Source organism: Schistocerca americana, chromosome 5 (assembly GCF_021461395.2).
Source record: "Schistocerca americana isolate TAMUIC-IGC-003095 chromosome 5, iqSchAmer2.1, whole genome shotgun sequence".
Classification (NCBI taxonomy): Eukaryota; Metazoa; Arthropoda; class Insecta; order Orthoptera; family Acrididae; genus Schistocerca; species Schistocerca americana.
The window spans coordinates 628,352,746-628,376,606 of NC_060123.1; the positions used below are offsets into that span (position 1 = coordinate 628,352,746).

Genomic DNA, 23,861 nt, shown 5'->3' on the forward strand with positions numbered 1-23,861 from the left:
AAATCAACAGTGGACATCCAAAATACACTGTGCAACAGAATAAAGGAATAATTTTTTTGAAACACTGTAATTTCCATACAGTGCAATTGAAATTTGGCTCAAAGGTGTATACAACCTTTCTCTGTAATTGTGCAAAAGCATGGTGCCCTCCGATGTCACCCTCAGGACCTATGACACTTCAAGCACCAAGGTGCCAATACATGTGAAAAAAATGGCTACAGCTCAGAAGTTCATGTGACGTGTAAGATGGGTTAATTATGTCACATTGGCACCAAACTTCACCGTAATTCTGCCCAGTGCCACCATGAACATATCACACAGTGGGAAGCTCATCACAGCCTGTCTTACCCACATTTTCACCCCTTCTTTTGCTGCCTTTGCGGCGGAGTTAAGAGCAGTGATGCCCATTGTTGAAATCATGCAGTTTTCTTATAATTGGCCAAGAAAAACATACTGGGTACACTGTCACTCAGAACTGGCACAAAAGAGCCTCATAGGGTGGCGTAAAGGGCCACAATGAAACCACCCCCTTTTCTTGAGGCGTTGATTCCTACACACTTCACAGTCAAAATGACAGTTCATGGTGCAATGGGCAAGAGCAAGACATTCTTCACAGCTTTTGACATTGATGACATCTTAGGCATTTCAGCCCTTCTCTATAGACACTGTAGGTCTGCATCCCCATAAAATATCATATGGCCCTGTTGGAGCACAGTGTGACCTCAATTTTTGCTCTCATGTACAGGTTGGCTGTTCAACAACATTTGATGAAATCTGAACCTGGTCTGAAGCAGCAAACGATACTTACGCTTTCTCAACTCCTCCTATTTCATAGCCTCCTGTGGAGTGATCACCTGCAACATACACACATGCATGAAAAAATAATGGCAAAGGGCCCTTCTAAAACCCCCTTTGCAAACCCTCAGTGCCACTAACCTGCCTTTGTTGAGCACCTTAAGAATGCACCTGTACAGACACAACCCAGAATTAGCGTCCAGGCACCTGCAGGCAGGCTACACTACTGTTCTTTCACCACTACACTGCTGCTCTTGAGCCTGGTAATAGTCCATCCAGAATTGAAGAGTGTTTAAAAGGTTGCCGGTCTGCAATTGCCCAGGAGTTTGCCATGGATTCTGTCTGTACAGGTACAACTATAAAATTCTCAATAAACGTAGTTGGATGCTACCAAAGGTTTTACTGAACTTAGGGGGTGGGGTCTCAAAGAAACCCTTTGCCATTTTATTCATGCTTGTGTCAATGTTGCAAGCCCCAAGGATCACATCAAAAGAGGACACAAAATAGGAGCACTGATAAAACATAAGCACCCTCATCTGCTTTGGATCACATTCAAATTCTGTCAGATTGTTTTGAATGGTCTATAGTGGTCACTATCTGTACGTGTGCTCCAAACGGGTGCGATCATGTTTGATGGGGATGTAGCAGCACAATGTGCTTTGAGAAGGGTTGGAATGTCCGAGGGTGTCAGTAGTGACAATAGTTGTCAAGAACATCTTCTTGTTGCTCATCACACTGCAAACTGTTGTTTTCGACTGCAGAATCATTGCCCCTGGAAAATGGGTGGTTTCACTGATGCCGTTTAAGCCACTTTCTGTGGTCTTTTCATGCCGATTCTGAGTGATGGTGTGTCTGACCTTCAATCATGTGACATGTCCTCAGTGACACTGGGCAGAATTGTGGTGAATTTTGGTGTCAATGTGACATCATTAACTCATCTTAGAGATCACATGAACTGAGCTGTGACCTTTTTCTCACATGTGTCAACACGTTGGTGTTTGAAGCATTGTCGAGCCCGAGGGTGACATTGTGGAGCACCATGCTTTTGCACTGTTACAGAGGAAGGTTGTATGGGCCTTTGAGCCTAATTTCAAACTTAAGCATTGCAATGGGTTTTTGAAAAAGTGATCCTTTAATTCTGTTGCACAATGTACAAACAGTGACTGAGCCACAATGTGCAGAGATGATGGCCATCTTCAATTTAACATATGTAGACTGCTTAAACAAGTCTCGAAAAAAACATACTTTAATTTCACAGTATCTACTGTTATCTAATTTATTGCTAACATGCATCCTCTCTGGTAAATTAATTTATTTATATGGAACATTTCTGGGTGGAATGTAACTTGTTGCTTAAGTGAGTGTTAATAGTGACTTGCTTTGGTCATATAGGCAATTATTAAGTTACAAGAATCTGTTACAGGGTGTGATTCAAAGATTAATTTACCATTTCCTTTTCTTACATATATCAGAACTCGATGGAGCTTGTACTATGAATTGGGGGGGGGGGGGTAACAGTACACAGAATAATGATATGGCACATCAGGCACTTCTAATGAATGCTTCAACTTAGTAGTCAACAACAATGTAACACAGAGTTTCATCACAGGTGCTAAATTTAGATTTCACATAAAACTATAATTGTACTGTAGATTTAACTGAAAGTAAGTAGATAGGTCCATATATGCATTTGCACCACCTTTATTATGAGGAAATGGGAAGAATCTTCCTCATATATTAGCATAAATCTGAGTGAAGATTTTTTACTTGAGAAGATGAAGGACACATTATGCAAACAAAGGATGAGCTCAAGCTGTAACTTGGATTTGTCTCAACATTTTGTGGATTATCCAAACTTCTTCTACGTCTGAAAATGATTTTTAACTTTTTGCAATATTTTCACTTTGGTTAACATCCCAGTTGTGTTGTATTTATAAAATGACTACATTTTCAACAGATGAGTGTAAGGTACAGATTCTGTCTGAACAGGCCTAGGAAGGTCCAATGGCACTGCTCGACCACCATGTCATCCTCAGCCAACAGGTGCCTCTAGATGCAGATATGGATGGGCATGTGGTCAGCACACTGCTCTTCCAGCCATTGTCAGTTTTCATGACTGGAGTAGCTACTTCTGAATCAAGTAGCTTCTCAGTTAGCCTCACAAGGGCTGAGTGCACCCAGCTTGCCAACAGCACTGGCAGGCTTGGACCATTACCCAGACAAGTGCTGGGAAAGCCCGACAGTGCTTAACTTTGGTGATCTGACAGGAACCGGTGTTACCACTATGGCATAGCTGTTGGCGTAAGGTACCTTTATAAGGTACAATTTATTCCATTACCAATTTCAATATGCAACCCATTTTCAAGTGATTTTGTGATATTATGATGTATTATTATGAGTAATAGAACACATTTCATAACCACTTAAACTGAAAATAATCATCATACCAATAAAAATCTTTGCACAATGACAAAGATAAAGGCATCTCTCTTTCAGCTAGAGCACCTGTAGTATAATGTAGACTAAAATGAGGTCTGTTGTATATCTGTTGTTACTCATGACATTTTAGAGTGACCAGAAAAAGAAATTTGGTAGATTCCTTTTCTTTTTCTTTCAAATTGCTTCCTAATGTTTTGATACTGTAATGTGAGATATGAAAAAGAATTCAAGTATGGAGCTTTATACAGTAAAGAAAATCAATATCATGACCTGTGAAAAATAAGCTGTACTTTCTTTTAGGGATTGACTGTATGGGTGAATTTCCATTTTTTAGTTGCTTTACACATTTTTATATTTATTTTGGTTTCCTTATCATTATTATCCTAATTTTCCTTCCTACTTGTTCTTCCTTTTTATAGTGTGTGTATTGCGTATGGAACTGGAGATCTAGAAACAATGGAGAGGCTTCGTCCCGCCACAGCCCTCAGTGGTTCACAACCCCACAACAGGCCACAGAAGTCCATCCACCCCACCACTGCCCCACACCAAACCCAGGGTTATTGTGTGGTTTGGCGCCCAGTGGACCCCCCACGGGAACGTCTCATACCGGACGAGTGTAACCCCAAATGTTTGTGTGGTAGAGAAATTATGGTGTGCATGTACGTGGAGACAGTGTTTGCGGAGAAATTGCCGCCATAGTATAACTGAGGCGGAATAAGGGGAACCAGCCCACATTTGCCGAGACAGATGGGAAAATGCCTTAAAAACCATCCACAGGCTGGCCAGCACACCGGACCTCAACACAAATCTGCCAGGCAGATTTGTGCTGGGGACTAGCATGCCTTCCCACTCGGGAAGCAGCGCATTAGACCACACAGCTAGCCGGGCGGGCTCATTTTTATGATACTTCTCCTCCTCTTCCCAAACAAGACTTTGCTATTCCCCTATTTTCTCTTCTTAGAGTGATTTCTGTTTCTCCCCTTGACCCATACATTCAGAATCCCCATCTGGCCATCCAGATTTAAGCTTTTGTGGTCTCTTTATGACACTTAAGCCAAATGCCAGGACACGGGCAAATACCTGCCCCCAGCCTTCCTCAATATCAGCTTGTTCTGTCTCTAATGATCTTGTTACTGATGGGACATTAAACTCTGATCTTCCTCCCTGACCCATCATTCACCCCACCCAACACATCAGATAGTAACTAACTGTGTTGCTCCATTATGCCAATTTCCCCATTTTAGACCACTGTTGAACCAAGTGACTTCCGACATTAAAAGTGTGCATTTGTTTGTGCTGATTGTTGGAAGCACTGAAGAAGAACACAGATTGAATAACTAAGATAACATCTCCACTACTCCGATCCATCTTAATAGTGAGTGATGCTTTATCATCACACTAACTGTTTATTCTCCATTTTGATGTTCCAAACTGCCTTTTTACCACTCAGCAAACAAATATTCAAAGGCTGACACTTATAATATGTAGCTCTCTCATACTGTTATTTAGCCTTCCTAATTTACTTTGACTTATCCAGGTGACAAATGATGGCTCTCTGGATACATGATACAGTACGAAGATTAAACTTGTACAAAGATTAAATTTCAACTTAATTTTTTTTAGAATTTTGACTACATATTCAGAAAAAAACCCTTGGAATTGAAGAGACTACTTCTTCAAAACTACAGCCTAAAGAAATTAATCTGGGGACAAAACATGGAGGGAGATGTAATAATGACTGTATAAAAATGAAATAAAAGTTAGCAAGGTAGCTAGCTAGGAAAATTGTTGGAAATGGATGAGAGCAGTAATGTGTAGGCATTCAAGAGATACTGAAAGACTAAGGCAGTGATCCAGTGGGAAGTGGATAGCTGGTAACAGAAAATGCAGGAGTAGCAAAGATGCATTGCAGCAGGCTGTAGTGCATTGAGAGCATTTATATTGCAGCAGATGTCAAATGGCTGATGATTAGGATTGTGATGAATACAAAATATTTTTAACATATCAACAAAAAATGAAATACAATAGTTTGGAATTCACAAACAGTACTTCTTCAAAACTAAAGTCCTGAAATACAAAATTTTGTTTTCTATATCATTTATTTTCTGAACAGCCTAATTTTGCTCCCCATTTCTACCATGTATAATGCACTTAGCTTTCTGCTCTTATCAAGTCTTGCACAATGTTTTATCTGTAATTTCTGCCTAGCTTATTACCATATTTTGTGCCTTTAGGTTCTCAGGTTTTAAAATCTCATCCAACGCAGTCCCCACAATCAGTCCTTCTTTCTCATCCTGTTCAGTATGTCTCCCCTGACCTTGCCTGTCCTTTTCTTTCATTCCTCTTCCCTCCCCTTCAACCCTTCTGCCAGAAGAAGGAGTTACTTACTCTGAAATCTTGCACAGTTCCTTAGCTTTTATACATGTTTTCTCTTACTCGGCTTGGTGAATAACTGTTTTTAACAACTCAAAATGATAGTGTTACTTTGCAATTAAGGCCAAAGTTTCATGAGAAGGATAGATAAGAGAGAGAGAGAGAGAGAGAGAGAGAGAGAGAGAGAGAGAAAAGGAAATATTTGCACACTTTGGGGAAGGTTAAAAGGAAGGGGAAGTCACTCAGGATCCCAGAATGAGAGGGACCCACCTATAGTGAAGAAGGAACTAATAGTTCAAAAACCTACGATAGTGTGTCACTTTTACTTTTATGTGTCTCTTATAAGTGGTCCTACACATTTCAGCTCCTGAATTTAAGTATTTGCCAGGAATTCTTTCTCGTAATTTATTAGTTTTCTCAACTGAATTTTCCTTTGATACAAAGACAAATACTTTCTCAGGTCCAGAAAGCAACTGTACATGATTACATGTGAAGAAACTCGTCCCATAAAGATACACAAATTTCACAAAAGTGAAATCTGCATAAATCCAATTTACCTTTTACAAAGTATATCATGAGTTTCTAAGGCCATGAAATGAAACTGAAGTAATTTCATAAGTGCAAGACTTATTGCCATATGACAAGTTAGAATGTCTATGGGTATCATACCGCTACAGTCACAACCAAATCAGTATTATTATACTCTGTGTTAATTTTTAATGTATTGATCTAACAGAAACACTTTTTTTTGTTTTCCTACACTGTCATTTATAGTAAAATACTATTCTGAGCACCAGTTTGCTATGAATTTCAGATATCAATTGTTCCGCTCCATATTTCTTTTCAACATACACAGCAAACTTCATTTGCACAATAGAAGTTGTATTCGGCATTTGAAATGTACAATCCAGTGTAATCTTTGTGTACATTAAGTAAGTTTCACTAAGTTTTATATTATGCACCTACATCTAAATACGAGTCTGCAACTATATGAAAATAAAGTATGACAACCTGCAGAACACAATATTACTAACCATTCATTCAGTGAAACTGAACCAATCCTATCAGAGCTGTCAGGGACACATCATTCCTTTTAAGTGGCATATGCCGCTATGGAAACAGGGTTTTAAATGCTTGTTTCCATTCCTACACTAGCTGTGGAAGAACTGAACCAATGGGACTAACTTCAGCAGTTTGGAATCCTGCTGTGTTTTGTGCCAGTACAAAGTAGACACATAAGTGTGCAGGTCTGTTAATCCTTGGCAGTTTTAAAGTATGATAAATAATGATTCTCCTTAGTGAAATGGTAGCACAGGACAGGAACAATCACTTTGTGCACTCAGTGTCTATGCCTGGAGGCCTCATTTAACATGCTGAAGAGGCTGTTCAGACAGCTACCGAGAGAATAGGGAGCAAACAACTGCAGATTGTGGCACAGCACATGTTGGAACAAACAATGCCTGTCATTTGGGCTCTGACGTCATACTTGAATCATTCCACATGAGGCAGAGAGGGTTACGAAGACCTTCATGCGAGATATCAAGAGGACCTTCAAGCAAGATATCAGTCTGCAGCATCGCATCCAGAACTGATCACGGACACCGGGTTCTGAGTTGAGTGGATGGTATGAATCAGAGACTTTAAAACTTCTATGGCAATTTAGACTATGACTTCCTAGAGTTGTGCTATAGGGTTGATATCCATAGCATCCCTCTAAAAAGGTAAGGTGTGTACTGCACAACAGACTGCCACACCAGTGGCTTTGTTTGTGTGAAGTGCACACAAGGCTTTTTTATTTTTTTAACTTAGGCTATTCTCCATCCAATTCAGGTAATAAGTTGTCAGTGACCCCCCCTCCCCATAAAAAAATTAATATCATCTCCACAAGCAAAATAATTAAAACCGTAGCGTTGCCGAAGATTACGCAAGAATGTTTCGTAGTTTGAACCAGTCCTAAAAAGCAAACAAGCTCGTATAATACTACATACAGAAAGGGCAGGGGAAATTGTCAACAGTGAAATTCTTGAGGTACATCTAAATACATATTGAAAGGACATGCTATTGAGAACTGGAGGTGATATTTTCATCATAGTAGACAAGAAATTCAAATCCACTGAGATAGAAACTGAAACAATGTACAAGATTATTTAGACAAAATTCCATATCAAGCATTGGCATAAACTGGTAACTGGGTCCTTCTACCAACCACCAGAATCAGCCCCAAATGTTACAGAAGTTTCCCAATCATACTGTCATCCATGGAAGATACTTTAATCATCCAACATCAATTGGGATAATTACAGCTCTGGAAGTGGTATGAGTGACAAGACATCCTAAGATGCAATACTAAATGCTTTCTCTGAAAACTAATTAGAACAAATAGTTCTAATGTCTACTCATGACAGAAATAGACATGACCTACTTGAGGGTGTGCATGTTGGAACTGGTATCAGCGACTGAAGTTATCTGTAGCAACAATGATTACCAAAGTACAAAGGGCATATCTCAAGACAAGAGAACGTAAAGGAACTGGCAAAATTTTAGAATAATAATTGACCTTGCACAGTGCTTAATAGTACACTTCATAATGGGACGCATCCACTCCGGCATACAGTCTTTGCAAAGAAACTACTTTACAAAACAAAGTTGTATAACTGTGAATATGTAAAATGAAACACATTTGGATCCATGTGTGTGTGTGTGTGTGTGTGTGTGTGTGTGTGTGTGCGTGTGTGTGTGTGTGTGTGTGTGTGTGTGTGTGTGTGTAAAGAACACTATGTTTGTGTTTGTGCAAGTGACAAAGTCACAGCTATGTAACAGATTTTCATGTGTACACAGCTAGGTAACAAATTCTCATGTGTACATTACAGTCCAGCTACTCACAATCATACAGTGGTAAGTGAACCTGGACTCAAGAATCCACGGACAATATTGAAGAATCCCAAAGCTAGTGAGCACACAAGGGGTAGCAACGGACAGTTACAACAATTCAATGTCCTTCTGCACCCTTCCTTACATGATAGAATGATTGACTGTTTCCAAATCAGAATCTCAGAGTGTATCAAAATGGCTCAGAACATTTATTTCTGCCAATGAACAACTCCCACTGAATCTCTCAGGATTCATTACAGTTTTCAGCACTTCCTGAGATTACCCTGATTATTCTAGTAAATTTAATTTGCCTCAGAATTCATAATTTTTAAGATGTGTTGCCACACTGTTCATTAATTAGGATGAGTAGATGTAGAGGTTACGATCTGTGGAAGATATCAGACTTAAATTTCACTTTAGGCAAAATTGACTCTTCTGTGATTTCTCTTTCCACTGTGCATTAAAATTTAGTCCAAATTATTAGCTGCCTATATGTCTTCTATTTGGTACTTCCACCAATGTCATATATAACGTGACACAAGTAAACCAAAACGGATGATTGAACTTTAAAATACAGAAACTGAATACAAAATTATCAGTGACTGATAATGAGGGTTTCAGCTTTACACTGTTATCATCAATCACTTGCAGAAAATGCACATTAAAATCAATTTTAAATCTATGAATCCACAGCTGAGAGCAATATGGTGATATTTATTTCTGTCATCCACATGTGTCCCAAAAGCACACGACTGGAAGTTCCACTCATGAGAGAATGAAACTTCCTTAATAATGAGCGTCCAGATTCTACCCACACTAAATCAATTAATTAATCTCATCAGAAAAATAAAATGATAAATGATTTAGTCTCAAGTTGCAAAGGGTATATAAACTAATATTCTTGTATATTGGTATTACAGTAATTTATTTCGACTTTGTGCCTGCAGGATAACTAATCAATGTTTGTTTAGTGTAACCTGAAGAATCCATATGTTTAGCCTCAAGATTCACCATATGAAGATTGGTCTTTTCTAAACAATAAGTATCAAGTAGCAGCTGTGCACACTATTGGCAAATTAAAGGAAATATTCTTTTCTTTAGATTTGTCTTTCTGTAGTTATTTTCTGCAAACTGTCTTTCTGTGGATATAGAAGACATTCATAGTGAGGTGGTAGCAAGTCTTGATGCCTAATCATACACAAGTGTGTTAAAAGAAACTACTGTCTATATTCACAGTTTTCAAGTCTAATATATCAGATTTCAGATTTTAGACTGTTATCTAATCCTACAGTATCCTGAGTTGCATGATTTACATAGTCAAGAAGTAATATGGGAACTTGCACATATTTTAATACATATCTGACTCAGGTGTACTGTCTTCCCCCAAATCTCCTTACTCAAAGTGAGGCAGTATCTAAAATTCAACAAACAATATTTGCACATGATGTATGCATATATTTAAGAAGTGACACTGAATAAAATAATTTGTTTCTAATTCTATAATTACTTTGCATCCTTTTTTTGAAACAGACAATTCTATATAAGTAAGGCAGTTATTTAGTTTCCAATGGCAGCACATGACAGCAGACTTCTTTCTCTTTCTTTCCTTTTGGGTGCCTGTCCACAGCACTTGATAATTTGTCTGGTGATACCTGCAAGTATCTTTCTTTTGTAACAGTTATGTCCTTAACTCAGTATTACACAAATGTGGCTTTATAAGATGGACGGATGGATTTTAATTTTAAGGAGCTCGATGTTGAAATCATTAGTACTGTTAAATGATATTAGAAACACCATAAAAAACACACTAACTAACTGTGACCACGAAACTACCATGAGGTACATGGCAGAGGGTATGTCCAATTGTACCAGTTATTAGAGTTTCTTCCTGTTTCATTGATGTATGAAGCTTGAGAAGAATGACTGTTTGAATGCCTGTGAGTATGCAGCAATTATTCTAATTTTATCTTCATGATATCACTGTGAACAATGCACAGTGGTTTGTAGCATATTCCTAGAGTCATCATTTAAAGCCGATTCTTGAAACTCCATTAATGAATTTTCTCAGGATAGCTTACATCTATCTTCAAGAGTCTTCCAGCTCAATTCCTTCAGTGTCTCTGTGTCACTCTCCCACAGATTAAACAAACCTGTGACCATTCAAGCTGCCCTTCTCTGTATATGTTCAATATCCCCTGTTAGTCCTATCTGGTACAGGTCCCACACACTTGAGCAGTATTCTAGAACTAGTCACATGAGTGATTTGTAAGCAATTTCTTTTGTAGATTGACTGCTCTTCCCCCGTATTCTACCAATAAAACGAAGTCTACCACCTGCTCTACCCATGACTGAACCTATGCGATCATTCCATTTTATGTCCTTAAAAAGGGTAACACCCAGGTATTTGTAAGAGTTGGCTGATTGAAACAGTGACTCATTGATATTATAGTCATAGACTACTACATTCTTTTGCTTTGTGAAGCAAAAAATTTTATATTAGTCAACACCTAGAGCAAGTTGCCAATCTCTGCACCATGATGCAATTTTTCCACTTCATGATCCTTGGGTGACACTTACTCTACATTGCCATGCTAGCAATTGTTGTACACTCAAACTTTTGACATATAACGAACTTTGTAGAGTTGTCATATATGTTCTAACTTTGAGATGGAAAAACCTGATTTACCATTTTCAGGTAATATGGTGGAGCTAAGCTTTAAAATAAATGAATCATCTACTGTGTCCCAAACACATTAGACCATTATACCCATAATTATTCAGGAATAATAACCATTATTTCCTGGTAATTTAAAATTAAAGGTTTTACAGTACCATTTCAGAATCATTTGACTCCCTAAGATCAGCAATTACTTCCAATATTTTTGAATATAATAAAGGGACATCTTTTTGAAAAATTCCTCTTCTTTCTAGGTCACTATACGAGGTGGAATCCAAAATTTTCAGGACTGGTGCTGCCATCTGGAAAGTAGGAGTAGTAGATCTTTGCACCTCTAGGTGACGAGGTCTGCATATCTGATGAGTCAGTGTGCAGAGTGGCATTCAGCTGGGAGGATGTGTTGTGTGTCCATAGTGATTCCTGTAATACTCTGTGTTTGGTGTGTGGCAATTTTACGACGGATCCACGAACAGAACAGCGTGTGTTGAAGTGTGCACAGACCTTCATCAGACCGCATCTGGTGATCCAATCTTCTTGTCACGGGCTATCACCAGCAACGAGACCTGAATTTATGGTTATGACCCAGAGACAAAGCAACGATTGTCCCAGTGGAAGAGCCGGAGCTCTCCAAGACCCAAAAATGCGAGACAGGTGAAGAGCAAAGTGAAGAGCATGATCATCATTTTCTTTGATACCAAGGGAATTGTGCACAAAGAATTCACCCCACCCAAACAAATTGTGAATTCCGCATAATACTGTGACGTTTTGTGATGGCTCCAGCAAAATATGCAGCAATGACGGCTCGAACTTTGGCATCAAGGGAACTGGCTGCTGCATAATGACAACGCGCCCTGTCATATGTCCTTGCTCACCTGGATCTTTTTGGCAAAAAACAACATGGCGGTTGTTCCCCACCCACTGTACTTGCCAGATTTGGCACCTTATGACTTTGCACTATTCCCAAAACTGAAACTCAAGTTGAAAAGCCGTTGGTTCAACTCTAGAGAGGATTCAAGAAGCATCACTGGCGGTAATAAACACCCTCAAAGAACAGGACTTCCAGAAAATGTTTGACCAGTGGCAGAAGCACTGGGTCCAGTGTGTACGTGCAGATGGGAACTTCTTTGAAGGTGATGGTGACCATTAGTCCAAAGGTAAGGTTTTCAACAGATGGCAGCACCAGTCCTGAAAATTTTGGATAGCACCTCGTAAATGAATTATGGTGACTGCGACGTGTTTCTCGTTTTTGCATGTGGACTACGTACTTGGAACTATATGTAAGTTGGGCATTAGTACTACTTGGTAATCCATCCTTTATGTCAGGAGTTTGTGAAATTTGAGAAATAAGAAACATGCTGTTCCTATGAGTAGCTAACTGTAATGACCCTGTTGTCAATGTAACATTAGACCCTAATCTTCCTTTCTTCTCACAGGCAGCTATGGAAGTAACAACTGATCCAGTTAGAGACATAAGCCTAATACAACTGGGGTGCAGTAAGTGCACCAGAGGCTGCTTCACTTCAAACTAATGACAAACAGTAAATATTTTTGAGACTGAGGGCTTTTTATGGAAATCTGTCCCATACTTGCCATCCAGGTGCTAAAGCCAAAACCGTTGTTCCTCAAGTCACACACTGTTTCATCATCATTCCTCATCATGAATTCTGAAGTGTGGCCACAGTTTTCAGCACTAATATACTACCTTTGACCTCCTACTCACTCTCCGATGTCTTTGCCTTCATCTGTGTCTTTCGTCACCCTCACAACAGGTGAGTCCCTCTCATACTAGGATCTCAATGACCTGTCAGTCTTACCTAACATTCTCCTTTTCCTCCCTTAAGAAGAAACCAACGGTTCCAAAAGCTATGGTAGTTTATTACACAAGGTGTAAACGATAACTACTTATAATGTATCACAATGGTGTAGGAGAAGTCATTACACATAGTTTGGTATAGGACACTATTGGTCTGTCAATCCAGGGAAACACCCCAAATCAGTAGACAAAATCCATCTAAGTTGCAGCACTTACATGACACTTGAGATTTTGAATACCTCTTTCCCTCTTATGTCATCGGCTTAGTCACTCTCAACTGTCTGAAGCTCATTTCTTTTTCTCACTAAAATTCTCCTTGAATATTAAACACACCTTTTCTTACACTTACAATATGAAACTGACATTTGTATAAATTTTGACTAAAAATATCAACTTTAAGGGCATAAAATTAACAATTAAGTCATGTTTTCCTTTGGCCCTCTTACTATGAGACTGCTTTATTTTAAATGATTAAGCTTTTAAATTCACAAACTTCTGAGGCAAAATTTAGACAAACATCAAATCTACAATTTATAAGTGCAAGAAAAAGGTATGTTTAATATTCAAGGATGATTTTGATCTGATTTTTATTTATTTCTTTCGTGATACATGGATCCCGGTAGCAAGTAAATCACAAGGATACTGAATGTGTGAAATTGCACATAGTTTAAATGTAACTTACATAAATCTAATAAAAGATCCCGTATAAATGAGGCATCAAATTCAGAACATATATCCAATTAAAAGAAAATTATGATTTGCTGAGGATGGATCAGAAACACATACAGGAAGCAAAGTTAAGTTAAACAGTACAATCAATTAATAAAAATTTTTGAATGTCTATGATAGTGTTCAAAATAAAATTAATTAAATATATTTGTAAAACACTTGATAAGTTTAGTGGTGGTACTCATTTTCTCTCATAAATTCACCAACCATATGAAAAGATTTATCTGTTAGGTACTCTTTCAGAATTACTTTGAATTTGGGAATTTTTTATGAAAGCACTTGATATGTGGTGCCAGTGAAAAAAAAAAGAGCTACAAATAGTTGAGCCCAGCTAAGCTGATGGTGTAAGAGGAGGAGGAGATAATTTTGTGGGGCATGCAGCACTGTATCTCAGGTAGCTTTTGTAGGCGAATTTGAGGTTGTCACCTGGTTTGATAAATTACAAGTGTCCTATATCAAACTATATATCTCAGCTTCTCATGAACCGATGTGGTATGTTGTAAACAGTTATCATTTTCACACTGTGTCTAACAGTAGTACTTAGAAGTTCACCTCCTGAAGATTTATGTAATGGTCAAACATTCTGCCAGATTGTAATTTTATAGTTTCCTTAAACAAATTTTCCTTTTGAAACAGTTAGCAAGGTAACAGATCCTGTCAGCACCCATATATGTGAATGTTTGTTGATGTGAGAGAACCTACAGTTCACCTTAATCCTTGTGTGGTTCCAATGCACTAATGAATTTCTTTCTATGCTTCTCAGCTCTGTTTAAATCAGTACACACACAGAACTTCTGTTATTTGTTGATATGACATTTTTACTTGACAGTGTTCAGTAGCAAATGTAGATGCTCATAAAAAGTAGAGAACTTACAGTTCAGCTTAATCCTTGTGTGGTTCCAATGTACTAATGTATTTCTTTCTATGATTTTCAACTTTTAAACAATCTGTATACACACAGAACTTCTGTTATTTGTTGATATGATATTTTTACCTGACACTGTTCAGGAGCAAATGTAGACATTCATAAAAAGTATAGAATATCTTCCTGTCTCCATTCTTCTTACAAGGAACCCCTTGCATGCGAGATCACAAAAGGCCAATGATGTTTATGGCATCTGATGCCCCACATATTGTCTACCATGCAATCACAATATTGGCTGCTAACAGCAACAGGGGGTGGGACTGGAGATATCCAATTGTGAGCATGGCATGTGGCTACAGGGTGCAGCTGAACTGCTTAGTCATTGAATAATTGACAACTGTACCAAAGCAGTACCAAAGCAAAGCAATGGCAATGATAAATAAAGCAGACATTATGTCCATGAAAACAGTTGCCAAAGTTTACATTGCATCAGAAAGAAACCCAAGGAATTTTACAGAGTGAGAAAGCAGTGGCAGGTGAAAGATTATGATTTCTTCAAGATGAGTCAGTGCAATATGTGGTGTCATACATGCTCAACTGTGTGGACAATGTACATGAGGAGTACAATGATGATGATACGTGCTTAAGAAGTGAAAGCAATACTGAAACAGGTATTGAGCCATGTAGTTCATCGTTCTTGTCAGACAGGGAACCACAAATCCTGTCTCCAGTAAAATGTACTAAAGGACGATCACTGTCCAAGGAGCAGGTGCTAAACATAATTACGTACATGGAAGGTCATCTAATTGTAGTGCATGAGAAAAACTATGTTTCTTCAAGGGTGGACAAGGTGTGCTTGCTACAAAAACTGCAGTTGGCATGTTTCAAGGGTGCTAGATACAATTTCCACAAGCATGGTAGGAACTCACTATGTTATGCACATCAAATTGTACACAACATAGAGTACTGTGATTTCAAGGGAAGCTGTGGATGGTTGCAGGCTGCATAGCTTCAAATAGTGCTACAGAATTGGAAGACATAAGATAACGAAATTTCAAAGCAAGCATCAACTTGACTATGCACACCAAACTGTGTAATCAACCCAAAAATTTGTAAATGAGATACATAAACTTATCCCATCATTCAATAAAGAATTTGTTTTCAACTCAGGCCAATCTGGATCTGAAGAAAAAATAAATTTTGCTGTCAATTCCAGGTACGGGGAGGGAGATGATGTCATTCGAATCTCCTGATAAATTAATGTCTTCTTCAGTGACCAAGATGGCCGCGAGTGTAGAAGTGTGTGAATCTAACTTGAGAAATAGTTATAGTTATGCTGTTAAAAAGGGAGTTTGTAAGAATTGTAACACTGAAATAACAACGCTAAAAGAACGAATTGCTAGCTTACAATTCATAGTCAGTTCCTTAAGAAGCGATATTGACTCACTCAAGAAAGAAAATCGGGATCTGCGATCGAAGCCAACACTAAGTGAAGTGATGCAAGGCAAAAGTAATACATCGTCCGAGTGGGTAAAAGTGCCGTACAAAAATAGTGTTCCAACTACAAAAAGAACAACAAAGTCCGCTAAAAATGTCACATTTTCGGAGAAAAACAAATATCATGTTTTGCAAACAAGTGACTGTGATAACGACTCTCCAAATGATCGTGAACTTGAAAAAGACAGTGAACTGAAAATGAATAGCGTTTTTTCAAATAATGTCAACAACAAACACAGATCATCAGAGAAAAAGAGTAGTGTACTATTACTAGCAGACAGTCATGGCAGGAATCTATCCAGCATGCTCCGTGAGAAAAATCGCGACATAGCAGTAACTAGTGTAGTGAAACCGGGAGCGGGATGTAAAAATGTTGTAGACATTATCTCTCAGACGAAATTAATGCAAGAAAATGACTTTATCGTCTGTATAATGGGTTCAAACGATGTGGCAAAAAATGAAGCAGAGGTTTGCGTGAAAACGCTACAGAATTTTTTACAAGCTAATAAATGCAGAAACACAGTAGTTGCCACACTTCCTCATAGGCATGATCTGATTTATAATTTGTGTGTAAACAAAGAAATTCGGAAAACAAACATTAAAATAAGGAAACTGTGTTCTCAATACACTAAGTGCAATGTACTGGATATAAGCAAGCTGCATGGAAATCTGCACACGAAGCATGGAATGCATTTGAACTATGATGGGAAAAGATTTGTTTGTGATCGTGTTAGTGAAATAATCAAAGAAAGACTTGTAAGGGATAGAACAATTTATCAGCTTCCTGAACATCCTTCCAACAGCGAGGAAAACAAAATAAACAAGAAAGAAGAACGAAAATACAACGCTGCTGACGTTCCTAATTTAAACTAGAGGTATGTGATGCTGTAAATATGATTCCCAATTACCAAATCGTGAATACGCCCGAACTAAAAATTTATCACCATAATGTGCAATCCCTGCGTAATAAGATCGATGAAATTAACGTTCTATTGACACATGAACTTAATGATATCTCAGTGTTATGCATTTCTGAGCACTGGCTTAACCCAGAATTAATCCAGAATACGAAAATAAACAAATTTGTCTTGGCTGCTTACTACTGCAGGAAAAACAGCAAACAGGGTGGGGTAGCAATTTACACAAAGGAAAATGTAGATTTTATTACACTACCTGACTTAACTAGGGCAAATGTCGAAAAGGATTATGAAATTGCAGCTATAAAAATTACTCAGTTCAACCTGGTTATTGCTACAGTTTACCGATCACCGTCCGGGAATTTTGAACTTTTCTTAAACAAAATGGAGTCATTGCTAAATAAAGTAAATAAAATAGATTGTGAATTGATAATCTGTGGTGACTTCAATATTGACTTCCTCACGATTAGTGGAAATAGGGAGACCATTTTGAACCTTGCAACGTCCTACAATTTAAAGGCTGAAGTAAAAGCAGCTACCCGAGTATCAGAAACTTGTCAAACAGCTCTTGATCAGTTTCTAGTAAAGAAGAGTTTACACAACACCTCACTAAAAATTTTCAATGCAGGTTTTAGTGATCATCTTGCTCAAATATTAAGCATAAAAGTACAAGGCAGTATTATTAACAACATGTCTCTTAGAACAACATATCGAAGCTATAATCAGCATAATGTGAACTACTTCAACAACTTATTGCAGAAAGAAAAATGGCTAGGAGTGTACAAAATGAATGATATAAATGAAAAATTCGACTCTTTCATTGATACATTAACCCATTTCTTTGAACTTGCATTCCCACTGAAAACATTAACCATACGGGGAAACTCTAGAACAAACAGCTGGATCACAAAGGGAATAAGGGTTTCATGGCAGAAGAAAAGACTACTTCATGAAATATGTAACTCAAAAAATTCCTCACCTGTAGTACGTGCATACTATAAAAAATACTCCAAAATATTAAGAAAAGTAATAAAAGCAGCAAAAATAATGCATAATGATGAAATCATTTATAATTCAGCTAATAAATCAAAGGCTATGTGGAGTGTTATAAAAAAAGAATGTGGAGAATACAGACAACCTTGGAAAAATATAACACTATCAAATAAAAATAAAAAAGTAACAAACCCCTTAGAAGTAGCTAATACATTTAACAACTTTTTCACAGGTGTTGCTGAAAATATGTTACAATCAAACTTTAAGAGCATCCAGGCAAATGAATATAAAATAAGTACATGTAGAGGATCAATGTACATCAGTTCTGTTTCACAAGATGAAGTAGCTAAAGCAATAAAAGGACTAAAAACATCCAAATCGGCAGGTATTGATGGTATACCTGCAACAATGTTAAAGAAGAGCGCATCAAACCTAATTGAAGTACTCACACATTTATGCGACTGCTCACTTCAGGCAGGCACTTTCCCTGATGTGTTAAAAACATCAAAAGTTATTCCTGTATATAAAAAAGGGGATAAAGACAATGTAAATAGCTACAGACCCATCACAATTTCCTCCTGCATCTCTCAAGTATTGGAAAACGTTATGTATGAGAAACTTATGAAATTTATAAATAAAAACAGCATCCTATGTAATGAACAACATGGATTCAGAAATAAGAGGTCAACGACAACGGCTGTCTATGAGTGCATCAATTCCATCCTAAACCTGATGGACAAAAAACAGGAAACAATAGGAGTCTTTATTGACTTGTCAAAAGCATTTGACATGGTGGACCATAAAATTCTGCTATCAAAGCTAGAAAGATATGGTATTCGAGGTCTGTCCAACAAGTGGATCAGTTCCTTCCTGACAAATCGTATGCAGGCAGTGTGCGTCAAGCACACAGATATTGAACTAAAAACTGTATCTAATCACTTATCTGACTATAAACAAATAAAATGTGGTGTACCCCAAGGATCCGTATTGGGACCCCTTCTGTTTCTTCTGTACATAAATGATCTGAGCTTAAATATTGATGCACACAAATCAATCATATTTGCAGATGACACCACGATTCTATTAAAAGGAGACGACGATGAACAGTTACAGCAGACAGTAAACACGGTCACGAAACAACTTAGCAGCTGGGCACAGAGTAACCAGCTTGTAATAAACAGTAAGAAAACCGTTGCTCTAAAATTCCACAATGTTCCTAACAAGGACATGTTTATCCCATCAGTCTCTATCAATGACGAACCAGTTGGTAACAGTACTGAAACCAAATTCTTAGGACTTTGGCTGCAGAGTAACATCAGATGGAATAAGCATATTGAATGTCTCAATACAGAACTGAGCAAAACATGTTATCTTCTTTGTTCATTAAAATCATGCTGTAGTGAGAAAACAGTAATGAATGCATATCATGCATACTTTCATTCTCGTCTTAGATATGGGGTCACCTTCTGGGGAAACTCTAAAATAGCTAATAGCACTTTTAAACTACAAAAAAGGGCCATTAGAATCTTGTTTGGGTGCAAGCCTAGAGACTCCTGTAAACCCCTGTTTAAGAAATCTGGTATTCCCCCATTACCGTGTGTATACATTATGGAAACCCTTTTGTTCTTTAAATTAAATGTAATAGGCAAGGACCAGAGGCTACAAAAAAACTGTGATATACATGAGCACTTTACCAGACAAAACAGGAACTTACATATGACTCAAATCAGCACAGCACTGTGCCAAAAAGGTACTTTTCACATGGGAGTTAAGCTTTATACCAAACTTCCTGAAAACATAAAAGCTATCACTGAGATCAATACATTTGGAAAATCTCTAAAGTCATATTTACAGCATCACTGCTTTTATTCCATTGAAGAATATTTAAATTTATGAAATGTGTTATATAAATACTTGTGTGTAAAGTGTATTATTGTAAGCTTAAATATGTATTATTGTAAGCTTAAATATGTATGCCTTGAAATTACTTTCAGCCTGTATATTTATAACTTGACTTGTCCAATGTCTTATGCATAAGCTGCTATGTAGACAACAGGACCAATAAAATACAATATACAATACAATACAATACAACAACAATCTGAAAAGGGACCATGCAAATTAAAGGTACCAAGAGAGTTGTACCAAGATCAACTAACATCAATGACCTAATGTATCCATGTACAATTATGTAGACTGTTAATCTTGGTGGTGAATTGGCTGGGTAGTTATATATTTTACTGTGAGAAGTTGGAGGTGCTCTGCCCCTACAAATCTTTCTCATGTGTGTGATCTTGCAAGGGCAGTAGGGAATATTTATGTCACAGCGAGAAAGAATGGGAAAATGGACATAAGAGCACTACTTTTGGCCAATAGCTATTCAAAGTAACTTGCTCCTCCTTGATTCTTGGTCTGTGTGTAAAAACCATACTCCTTTAGAGCAAACTATCCCTCCCGAAAAGTGTGTGCAATTGGCGTTCATACCACATGGAACTACTGGATGTTTGTTTTTTCCATGCCTATAAAACATATTATCACACTATCTGCAGCTATGCGTTAAAGGATAGCCAGTTTCACGATAAGCTCCACGACAGACTGTTTCACATTCACTTGCATGCCATCAGATTCCTAATCCCATCATCCTGTTACACCAATATGATTCCGTACGCATTCTTTGAGTGGATTCCTAGCTGAATATCCTGCACAGTTTGAAGCTTCCAAGGAGTTTGCCTTCGATTTCAATGGTGTAAACTTTTGTGATCACTGTGATGTGCCATTTTTCATTTTGTGTTCACGGTGCAAGTTAATGGTTTGGTTTGAATGTTACTTGAATGTCAACAACATCCATTTAGTGATGTGTAATACATAAATCTCATAGAGGGTTGATCTCTGCACCTCCCAGGCACTCATTTTCTGTTGCCCTCCTGATGCACATGGTAGGTCATTAGCAGTTAACATTTTCCCTGTCATAATTGTTACATAACACTTTTAAATGAGCCTTACTAAAGACTGAATTTGTGCCTTCGCACTCAAGGCGTTCTTTGTTAGACACATCTAACTAACACTTCAAGTTACTCATTTCCTTTCTTTTTTTCTGAGGCTGAGAACACAGAAGCCACATTAAAAATTTTCCTATATTCTTGCAGTTTCTCATGAACGAATTTAATGTTCCCTTGCTAGCCTGAGGATATCCTACTGTCATTTTTTGAGTTAGTATAGCTTTTTAGCTTTGTCATTATGTTTAGCAAATGATTTTTTTTATAATCATAATATTTACTGTCAAGTAAATATTTAATTCCAGTTAACTCACCAGGACAAAATAAAATAAGTAGAGGTCCAGATTTTATTTATGGTATACTAGCTTCTTCAGAGTATATCAGTACCAAAAATATAATTCAGTGTTTATTATTATTACTGTTATTAGTAGCAGTACCTTTGCTGCTATTGTCACTATTGTATTTCAAATGTGGACTGCGACAACAATGCAAAGCAATTCCATGCAAAGAAACCAGTGCAACTTGATGATCTGCTTCTATTGATAATTATATCACTATCTGAATTCAAGCAAAAATAAAATGTTTAAAAAACACATATACAACATGTATTTTTGTTTTTACATGCCTGTAGATTCTCTTACAGCACAAAATAAATATCAGTATTTTAAAACTTCAACATTCAAAGTTCATGCATGCACAGTAGATATTATATCACCATAATTTTTATGTATTCACAGAATTTAGCATTCAGAACAAGAAATAACTAAACTACTGCATTTAAATTTACTACACACCCATACAAAAACTGAACCAAAAGCATCACAGTAAATTATCATCAAACAATGTGTCTGGTGGGGGAAACCAGCAGGAGAGAAGTACTAAGTCAGAATATGTTTGTAATGATGATTTCCAAATTTCCAAAGTTTTTGTAACAATCTGTATTTAAGAGAAAGTATTAAACCACAATTTTGGATTTATTAATATTGTTTGGGCTATACACTGAAATTCTGGAAATGATTTCCGACTGTTATTAGATTAATGTAGTGAGCAATGTGTAACTGCAGCAACCTACAGTACTCTACAGGGCACTAGGACATACAGGGCTTTTGGTTTGTTTGTATTATTCATTTTAACAAGCAGACAAAGTGAAGAGAAGCCGCATGTGTGTAAGCATGCAGCAGGCAACCATAAGTATTATAAGCTGTGTTCACTACTGGAAATAATCATACCTGTGTCTCTGAACTTACTACTTTTCTCCTGGTATGCTAAAAGTATAGCATATTTAATTCAGTACTTTATTTTTCAAAACTATATTGAAATTTCTGCAGGAAAATATATAAATACAACTGCACGAATCCAGAACAAAACGATAAATCAGTGATAATACGGCATTTTTTTACATACATTTTATTCTTATTTGCAGCTATAAGCACAGCACATACATACACGATAAAAGTAATATAATAACCCTAAGAGAGGCAATGATCACATTTTAAAAATGAGTAAGTGATCACAGCTTGTAAAGGAGCAAATGATCATATTTCAAATGTAAAAGAGAAGAAAAATTTGTTTCACTTTCAAGCTGAGTAATCTGTACAAGCTTTATAGGAAAAGGAAAGCTCTACATCTGGTGGAAATGAAATTATTTAATGTGGGAACTAGGCAACCAGAAAATTGAAACTTAATAACAAATATGATGATCTTTTTCTCCTTTTTATGAAAAATATCACCATAAACAATATATTTTACATAATGATCAAACCATGCTTTGAAGAAGACATACAACGAAAGTACACAAATATGCCATACAGAAGTAGCCAGAACTGCACAATTAGTCTTACATGACACAGTTAATGTGCATGCATAGCTATTCATCCTCTGCTTACTTCAAAAGTGAAGTTCCTCATGTATGTGTAGTAAATAAGAATGAAATCACATCACCTGTTTACTTGCTTAAAACTTTTGATAAACTAGCATGGAAAGGTGAGCATTTTCTCACCTAGAGCACCAGAAAAATGGCTAACAGTATGTTTCAAAGATATGAACATCTTAACGAAGTACAGATATTTTCATAATTAGCAGAGCTTCAGCTATTCATCAAGTTATCAAGTTTTCTCAAAGATATGGTGGGTTGTGAGGTAGAGAAAATATTTTTGGCTATTTCTTTTAGGTTGGAGATGGTAATTTGGTTGCCTGTCTGTTTCAACAGGCCACAGAAATATCAACATATAATGTATCAGTGAAACAAATCAATTTCTGAAAATATCATGTAACTGGATGGGCAACAAAAATCTACTCCCCTAGAGGCAGCAAGAGAACGCACACATGCAAAGATAAAGGAAATTTGCAAACTTTTGGAGTCAGTGGCTCCTTCTTCTGTCAGAAATTTCATAAACCTAACCAGTCCTCTTTCTTCATGCCTCTTCCTACCCCTTCAACCCTTCTGCCAGAAGAAGGAGCCACTGAATCCAAAAGCTCAATATTTCCTTAACCTTTACATACGTTTGTTCCCCAGCCACCATTTGGTTGGGGAGTAGATTTTTTAATCCATCCAGTTACATTATATTAACATATAATGTGCAATTCTAGACAATTTATTTTGTTCTAATAGCATTGTATTACATGTTGTGACTGGATTTCCCCTATTTCATCACTACAAAAAAACCCTCCCTTTTAAGTGTTTGGGACACTGTCTCTCCACGAGATGGGGAGGGCACTATTAACACAGTGGAGATGAAAAAAGTTCAACCCATATTCTTGTTCTTGCCTTGTATAAAATGTCCAGGCTTTGTTGCTGTAGAAAGGTGTGCTGATTACACTGGGCTCATATGCTTGAAGCTTGGCAGTTCCTGTTATGAAACTGTTGTCCCACATATTTTACCTGAACCTGGGTATT

General features: G+C 37.3%; 1 protein-coding gene across 1 annotated transcript in view; it reads right to left on the reverse strand.

Annotated features, from left to right (window-relative positions):
• Positions 1-23,861, reverse strand: part of LOC124616598 (hemicentin-1) — a 1,150,083-nt gene that overhangs the window by 115,110 nt on the left and 1,011,112 nt on the right. The window contains exon 14 of the mRNA XM_047144918.1: positions 22,195-22,230. Coding sequence (XP_047000874.1) covers positions 22,195-22,230 — 36 coding nt within the window. The remainder of the gene's footprint in view (positions 1-22,194; positions 22,231-23,861) is intronic.